General features: G+C 53.6%; 1 protein-coding gene across 1 annotated transcript in view; it reads right to left on the reverse strand.

Annotated features, from left to right (window-relative positions):
* Positions 1-5094: 5094 nt before the first annotated feature.
* LOC135974812 (serine/arginine repetitive matrix protein 1-like) overlaps positions 5095-8848 on the reverse strand; it is a 244884-nt gene continuing 241130 nt past the window's right edge. The window contains exon 2 of the mRNA XM_065563710.1: positions 5095-8101. Within this exon, the coding sequence (XP_065419782.1) occupies positions 5192-7711 (2520 nt within the window). The 5' untranslated portion in view covers positions 7712-8101 and the 3' untranslated portion in view covers positions 5095-5191. The remainder of the gene's footprint in view (positions 8102-8848) is intronic.

Here is an 8848-nt window from a genome sequence, read left to right on the forward strand (position 1 = left end):
TGTCAAATCGGTCTAAGCTGCAAAGTCTGGATCAGAGCCAGATCTGAACGTCCGCCAGGTTCAGGAGAAGGTCGGTTTGTTCCATCACAAGTCAGCTATGAAATTTTGATCTTTCTTGACACTGCACTGAAGTTTGGAGGCTCTTTGGACCCTAATATAATAGCAGGGGCATCTCTCCAGAGGTCCTATTCTCTCACCACAAGACACAAGCATGGCCCATTAGGTTCAAGTGGAGTTTGCTCTTTTCCCATGGTGGGGGGGAAGAGCGTTAGGAAACTCTACAGCATGCTTCCTTCCTATTCCCACTCCCTTACTCCACAGTCTGCTGCTTTCAGACCATCACCATTAAAAAAAAAAAAAAAAAAAACCACCCACAACCAGGTAATCTGTGAGCATACACCTGGGGAAAACACCTTGCATAGATATTGTTACATCACATAATATTCCTGGGGCAGACAGTACTACCTGCTAAAGAGATGCATTCATTTGACTAGAATATATGTGCAGTAGCCCTAGAGGTTTCTTCCAGGCAGACTCATATATGAAATCTGACAAGTCAGAGACCTTTCTGCTTCAATCAGGAGGTGTTCAGCCTTTGTAACAAGGTGTAATCCAGTAACTGTCCTGGGAAGCTCTTGCAAACCGAGCAATTATTAGAGCAGGCTGGTTTCATTGTGTCTTTGCAGCATTTCAGATGTTCTCATCCTATTCAAATATTTCTGTGCTGCAGTTCTTGAAATACGTGGTTCGGGTGTGAGAAATTTTTGTTTGGGAAAAAAGGGAAAAAATAAACTAATACACACCCAGGTACTTTTTGCTCACACAATATTTGCTCATACCTGAGAGCAGTGTATTGTTGCAAAGCTAATCGCCTTAACAATTGTTCGGTTGAAAGCCTTCTTTAGCATGGCAAACTTTACCCTACTGTGCAAGTACATATTTGGCAATGTCCATAGTGTACATATTTACAGACGATAGAGTTAAATCCAAAGTTGTAACTCTTGCTTTCCTTGATCTGATTGGTTATTTGAGAAACAGAAAGGGCTACTTTCTCTCTCCCCCCCTTTAAATACAAAGAAACTCTTTATTTTAGCATATCCTTTTCTTTTAATTCACTGTACAGTTTTGGAAGGGACTGTGTTAGATACGGATTTGATATGGAACCATGTCTCCTTCTAGTGTCTGGCCCCAGCAGTTATAACAGCTCGCTACTTATTAGGATGACCAGACAGTAAGTGTGAAAAATCGGGACAGGGAGTGGGGGTAATAGGAGTCTATATAAGAAAAAGACCCAAAAATCAGGACTGTCCCTATAAAATCAGGACATCTGGTCACCCTACTACTTATTGCTAAAAGACATGTGGGTTCTTCTTGGTGCTCAAAGTACTGGGTTCCAGTCTCCATTAACAGCTGAAGTATCTGCACGTAATGAAACATACATGCAGTGTTCTGTTTTAATAGTAGTGTTGATTTACTGGCCTGCATAAGTCAGAGTCCTTTAATTTATTAAATTTATAAACACCAGAAAGAAATGATCTAGAAACAGAACAATAGGTGGAAATAGACTCCAACCAGAGGGTCCAAGTTCAGTTCTAAGCTTGCTGGCTGGCAAACCAGGCTTACCCCTATGTGATGGGCAACCTAGGTTTTCAGTTTCACTGTTTACAAGAGCACAGATGTTCCAGCTACTAAGCAAATAGTGCACAAAGTGAGAATGAAGGAATATAAGGCCTAGTTCCGGAGCCCAAATCATTTTTTTGAACGGTTTGACTATGGGCCACTGGTAACATATTTCCAAGCACATGCAGTCCCAGCCTTTTGCCACGGGGCAGGGGGCAGAGTCTGGAGGTTGCAGGATAAGACGGTTACTCACCGTTGTAACTGTTGTTCTTCGAGATGTGTTGCTCATATCCATTCCATTAGGTGTGTGCGCGCCGCGTGCACGATCGTCGGAAGATTTTTACCCTAGCAACACCGGCGGGTCGGCTGTGGAGCCCCCTAGAGTGGCGCCTTCATGGCGCTGAATATATACCCCAGCCGACCCGGCGCCCCCTCAGTTCCTTCTTGCCGGCTACTCCGACAGTGGGGACGGAGGGCGGGTTTGGAATGGATATGAGCAACACATCTCGAAGAACAACAGTTACAACGGTGAGTAACCGTCTTTTCTTCTTCGAGTGCTTGCTCATATCCATTCCATTAGGTGACTCCCAAGCCCAACTTAGGCGGTGGGGTCGGAGTGAGACATTGCTGTGTGCAAAACTGCTGATCCGAAGGCAGCATCGTCCCTGGACTGCTGCACTAGTGCATAGTGAGCTGTAAACGTGTGGACTGACGACCAAACCGCAGCTCTACAAATGTCCTGGATCGGAACTTGCGCCAGGAAAGCCGTCGAGGAAGCTTGGGCTCTCGTGGAGTGAGCGGTGAGGTGTGGTACTGAGACACCTGCCAGGTCGTAGCAAGTCCGGATGCAAGACGTAATCCAGGAGGATAGGCGTTGTGAGGAGACCGGTGAGCCTTTCATTCGGTCGGCCACTGCAACGAAGAGTTGCGTCGTCTTTCTAAAGTGCTTTGTGCGGTCAATATAGAAGGCCAGGGCCCTTCGCACGTCCAGGGAATGCAAACGTTGATCCTGGCGAGTAGCATGTGGTTTAGGGTGAAAAACCGGGAGAAATATATCCTGGTTGATATGAAATGGAGAAACCACCTTAGGGAGAAAGGCAGGATGTGGACGAAGCTGCACTTTATCCTTGTGGAAAACTGTGTAAGGGGGCTCGGATGTAAGCGCCCTGAGTTCAGAAACGCGCCTTGCTGAGGTGATGGCTACGAGGAAGGCTGTCTTCCAGGACAGGTACAGAAGTGAACAGGTGGCCAGTGGCTCGAATGGAGGACCTGTGAGCTTGGAGAGAACCAGGTTGAGGTCCCACGTCGGAACGGGGTGACGTTGTTGTGGGTACATCCGGTCTAAGCCCTTGAGGAATCTAACGACCATCGGGTTAGAGAATACCGAGGACGCGAGTTCTCCTGGATGGAAGGCCGATATAGCGGCCAGGTGAACTCTAATTGAAGATATCGCCAACCCTTGCTGTTTTAGGGAGAGGAGATATTCCAAAATGAGAGGGATAGGTGCGTGCAACGGGGACGTGGCTCGCTGTTCGCACCAACAGGAGAACCGCTTCCACTTGGCCAAGTATGTGGTCCGTGTTGAGGGCTTCCTACTGCTCAGCAGAATCTGTTGGACAGAGTGAGAACACTGTTGCTCTGCCTGGGTGAACCATGGAGCAGCCACGCCGTGAGGTGGAGTGATTGCAGGTCGGGGTGACGCAGCCGGCCGTGGTTCTGCGTGATGAGATCCGGATACAACGGAAGCGGGATCGGTGTCCGAACCGAGAGTTCCAACAGCGTGGTGTACCAATGTTGTCTCGGCCACGCTGGAGCGATCAGAATTACCTGTGCCTGGTCTCTGCGCAATTTGAGCAGTACCTTGTGGACCAGAGGAAACGGAGGGAAGGCATAAAACAGGTGGTCTTTCCAGGGAAGGAGAAACGCATCCGAGAGGGAGCCCGGAGCTCGACCTTGCAGGGAGCAGAACACGTGGCACTTCCTGTTGTCTCGAGATGCAAACAGGTCTATGTGGGGAAACCCCCACTTCTGGAAGACGGAATGTATAATGTCCGGACGGATAGACCACTCGTGCGTTTGAAAGGACCTGCTGAGCCGGTCCGCCAGAGTGTTCTGGACTCCAGGGAGGAACGATGCCGTGAGATGGATTGAGTGGGCGATGCAGAAGTCCCACAGGCGAATGGCCTCTTGGCATAGAATTGACGAACGTGCTCCTCCTTGCTTGTTGATGTAAAACATGGCCGTGGTGTTGTCGGTGAGAACTAACACACAGCGGCCACGTAGGAGATTGAGAAATGCCTGGCACGCCAGGCGCACCGCCATCAGTTCCCGAACATTGATGTGTAGGGCTAGCTGAGGTGCAGTCCACAGGCCCTGGGTATGGTGCTCGTTGAGATGGGCGCCCCAACCCAGAGATGAAGCGTCTGTGACCAGGTGCAGAGAGGGTTGTGGGGCGTGAAACGGCATCCCCTCGCAAACCACATTGTGATCTAGCCACCATGTGAGGGAGGTCAGGACCGAGTTCGGGATTGTGACCACCATATTCAGGCTGTCCCGATGTGGGCGGTATATTGATGACACCCAGGTCTGGAGTGGGCGAAGCCGAAGTCTGGCATGCCTGGTTACGTACGTGCATGAAGCCATGTGACCCAGGAGGGTAAGGCACGACCTCACCGTGGTAGTTGGGAAGGCCTTGAGTCCCTGGATGAGGCTCGTGATGGTGCAAAAGCGATTGTCTGGCAGGACGGCTTGTGCGCGTCTGGAGTCTAGAACCGCACCGATGAATTCTATTCTCTGGGTAGGTTCTAGAGTGGATTTGTCCTTGTTGAGTAGGATACCCAACTTGTTGAATGTGCGCACTATTATGTGGACGTGAGCGCGAACTTGTTCCTTGGTACGACCGCGTACCAGCCAGTCGTCTAGGTACGGGAACACCTGTATCCCTTGCCGACGAAGGTACGCTGCCACAACAGCCATACATTTCGTGAACACTCTTGGGGCCGAGGATAGGCCGAAGGGAAGGACTGCAAATTGATAGTGCACTTTGCTTACTAGGAATCGCAGGAAGCGTCTGTGAGGCGGGTAAATTGCGATGTGAAAGTATGCGTCTTTCATGTCGAGGGCGGCAAACCAGTCTCCAGGATCGAGGGAAGGGATAATGGCCCCCAGAGAGACCATGCGGAACTTCAACTTTACTACGAATTTGTTGAGTCCGCGCAAGTCCAAGATGGGTCGCAGACCTCCTTTGGACTTGGGGATGAGGAAATAACGGGAGTAGAATCCCCTGCCCCTTAATTCCACTGGAACCTCCTCTATGGCCCCCATAGCGAGGAGCGTAGAAACTTCCTGTATAAGAAGTTGCTCGTGAGAAGGGTCCCTGAAGAGGGACGGGGAAGGGGGGGAGGAGGGGGGGATAGAAGAAAACTGGATAGCGTATCCCCTCTCCACCGTGCGGAGGACCCAACGGTCCGAAGTTATAAGGGACCAAGCACGGTGGAAGTGGGAGAGGCGATCCCGAAAGGAGGGGGCTGGATCCTGGGGGATGACTGGGGCGCCGTCCTCGACCGCACCTTCAAAAGTTCTGCCTGGGGCCTGAAGGTGGTCGAGGTGGCCCCTGGTTCTGGCCGGGTTGAGGGCCGGTCCACCTTCTTCTACCACCTCGCCCTCGCCTCCGGGCCGAGTCTTGTCTCTGACGAGGCGGGGGGGGGTAGAAGCGCTGAGGTTGCGGCCTAAATGGCCTGCGCTGGGGGCCCACAACATGCATCCCCAGGGAGCGCATGATTGTTCTCGAGTCCTTGAGGCTCTGCAGGCGGGAGTCCGTCTTATCCGAGAACAATCCATGCCCCTCAAAAGGCAGATCTTGTAGGGTTTGCTGCAGCTCCGGAGGCAAACCCGAAACCTGAAGCCAGGAGATCCTGCGCATAGCGATGCCCGAAGCCAGGGTCCTCGCCGCTGAGTCTGCAATGTCCAAGGAGGCCTGCAAGGAGGTCCGAGCCACCTTCTTGCCCTCCTCTACCATGGCTCCAAACTCTTCCCTGGACTCTTGGGGAATCAACTCCTTAAACTTCCCCATAGAGTTCCAGGAGTTGAAATTGTAGCGGCTCAGTAACGCCTGTTGGTTCGCCGCTCTCAGTTGTAGCCCTCCGGCTGAGTAGACCTTACGGCCAAACAGGTCGAGCCGCTTAGCCTCTTTTGATTTAGGCGCTGCAGCCTGCTGGCCGTGGCGCTCTCGTGCATTCACTGATTCCACCACCAGTGAGCACGGTTGGGGGTGGGTGTACAAGTACCCATAGTCCTTAGAGGGGACAAAGTATTTTCTTTCCACCCCTCTCGCTGTGGGTGGAATGGAGGCAGGAGTTTGCCATATCGTATCCGCATTCGATTGGATCGTGCGGATCAGAGGTAACGCCACCCTCGATGGGGCATCTGCTCCAAGGATGTTCACGATCGGGTCGTGCACCTCCACTATCTCCTCCGCCTGCAGGTCCATATTACGGGCCATCCTACGCAGGAGATCCTGGTGAGCCCGAAGATCTATCGGAGGGGGACCCGTACATGAAGTGCCCGCCACTGCCTCGTCCGGAGAGGAGGAAGAGGATGCCTCCGGTGGTACCGGATCCAAGGGGGGGTCCTGATCCCCTTGCTCTTGGGCCGGGGCATCACCTGCACTTGGGTCCCTGGTGTCGGGTGGCGTGGACACCGAAGCCTCCATGCCTCCTGGCGGAGGCCGAGAGATGGTGGATTCTGGGGCCCTTCTAACCGAGTGACCCGAGCGAGAGGTCGATGGTATTGGAGCCCCTTGTTCTTGGTGGTATGCCCACGGGGTCCAAAACGACCAGTGAGATGGTCCATGAGATTGGTCCTCTGCCATCTCCTGCCAGTGGCCGAAATTTTGTTCATCGGCGCGCCCTTGAGGGGGGTATGCCGATCTCGACAAGTCCTCCGAGGAGCGAGACACCGATCTAGACGGCCATGGCGGTGCCGAGAGAGATGAAACCATCCCGGTGGGCTGCGGTGCCGCACGGTGCCGGTCCGGAGATGATCTATCTCCGCGCGGTGCCGGCGATCGGTGCCGGGACCGCGACCGGTGCCGATGACCTCGTCGGTGCCGGGAGTCGGATCTGGACCTCGACGAGGACCTGGAGTATGCCCGGTGCCGGGAGCGACCCCTCGACGTCGAGCGCCGACCGTAGCGGTGCCGAGAACTACGTCTCGACGTTGATCGGTGCCGACGATCATAGCGGTGCCGAGACGTGGAGCGGTGCCGCGAAGTAGATCTTGGCCGCGAGTACGACCGGTGCCGAGACGATATTCGGCGCCGGGACTGCGAGCGGCGTGGGGACCTGCTTCGGGACCTGGACCGGTGCCGAGGTTCCAGCCCCTGTGATGGTGGGCGCATCAAAGCAGGTTTCCCCCTCGACTGGACCGGGCGAGTCAACGGTGCAGTCGGTGCCGGTGGCTGAGGCGGTGCCGGCTCCGTGAGAGCTATTAAGTCTCTCGCCGCCGCGAAGGTCTCTGGAGTCGACGGGAGGCACTGTATCACCGCCGGCCTGGGGGGAGACGCTATTTGCACCGGACTCAACGGCCTCGGCGCCGGAGTCGACGGTGCCGGAGGCAACTGTTTCCGTTGCTCCACCGGTGGACGCGGCTCTACCCCCGACACTGGGGGAGCTGGCGTCTTCGGCACTGATGTCCCCGTCTTATGGGCTTTTTTATGCCCTGGGGATAAGGACCGGCGCCGAGGCACTTGCTGTGTCTGCGGTGCCGACGAGGTCCGGTGCCGGGGAGGCTTGTCTGACGCCACTCGCGTGGTCGTCGCAGCCGGTGCCGCCGGGGCACTGCGCACCGAGGTGCTAGGTGCCGGGGCCTTGCTCGTGGAAGGAGCGTCCGGGCTAAGAGCCGCCTCCATCAGAAGTTGCCTGAGCCGAAAGTCCCGCTCCTTCTTCGTTCTCGGACGAAAGGCCTTACAGATTTTACACTTGTCTGTCTGGTGTGACTCTCCCAGGCACTTCAGACAAGATTCGTGCGGGTCGCTCGTGGGCATAGGTTTAGCGCAGGAGGCGCACAGCTTGAAGCCGGGAGCGTTGGGCATGAGCCCGGCCCCGCGGCCGGGGGAGAAAGGGGGGAGACGACCCCCTTAACCCCCTGGACTATTTAGAACAACTTTACAACTACTTAACTAACTTACAACAAACTCTAAGACTATAACTATAACTACAACTATGATACAACAAGAAAAGCTAGGGAAAGTGGAGAACAGCTAAGCAGCGCTCCACAGTTCCAACGACCGTCAGGGGCGGTAAGAAGGAACTGAGGGGGCGCCGGGTCGGCTGGGGTATATATTCAGCGCCATGAAGGCGCCACTCTAGGGGGCTCCACAGCCGACCCGCCGGTGTTGCTAGGGTAAAAATCTTCCGACGATCGTGCACGCGGCGCGCACACACCTAATGGAATGGATATGAGCAAGCACTCGAAGAAGAAACTAGATATCATTGGGGTTAAACTTGTACCACTTAAGTTGCAAATTCATCCTGAAACCTTCCACTGAGGACACAAGGAAGGTTAATTCGGCTTGCTGAACATCCACAGGCTGCTAGCACGGTTTTGTACCTAGGGCAAATGGCCTTCAAGCACCAACTAACCAAAGACAGGAGGGGAAATACACAGTGGAGTTCTGATGCCTCCTAACCTTCAGGTACCTGTTTCTAACTCAGCGCTGTACCAGAATACTGCACTTTGAGATGCCTTTCCCATTTTCCCCAGCCCATCACAGCTGGCTTAGCTTTAAGGGAGATTCTGTGCATTTCACGCATGAAGGATTAGATCCAATCATCCATCCTTGCCCTAAACTGAGCAGAGCATTCAGAGCCCACCGGCACTACCAGGAGGGATTTAAGTGGAGCAAGAGTGGCATCTTCAGGACAGTGAGATGAACTATCCGGGATGGGAAGTTAACAGCTGAATTGCTCCCCCCAGAGCAGATTTCACACGTTTACTTCCTGCGGGATCAGAGGAGTACTATTAACATCACCTGTTCCTTTAGCTGGTGCTTGGAACATGTATGATCACATATGGTCTCAATTAGAAAACAAAACCAACTATACTCCACAACACCTTCAAAAGAGGAGCCTGGGAACTGAAATTCATAACTCTGCTGGACACTAAAAACCACAGACATAACAGAGATGCTGGTTGTATGGCTCATTACAACAATTTGTAACCCTCCCAG

The sequence above is a fragment of the Chrysemys picta genome, chromosome 12 (assembly GCF_011386835.1).
Source record: "Chrysemys picta bellii isolate R12L10 chromosome 12, ASM1138683v2, whole genome shotgun sequence".
Classification (NCBI taxonomy): domain Eukaryota; kingdom Metazoa; phylum Chordata; order Testudines; family Emydidae; genus Chrysemys; species Chrysemys picta.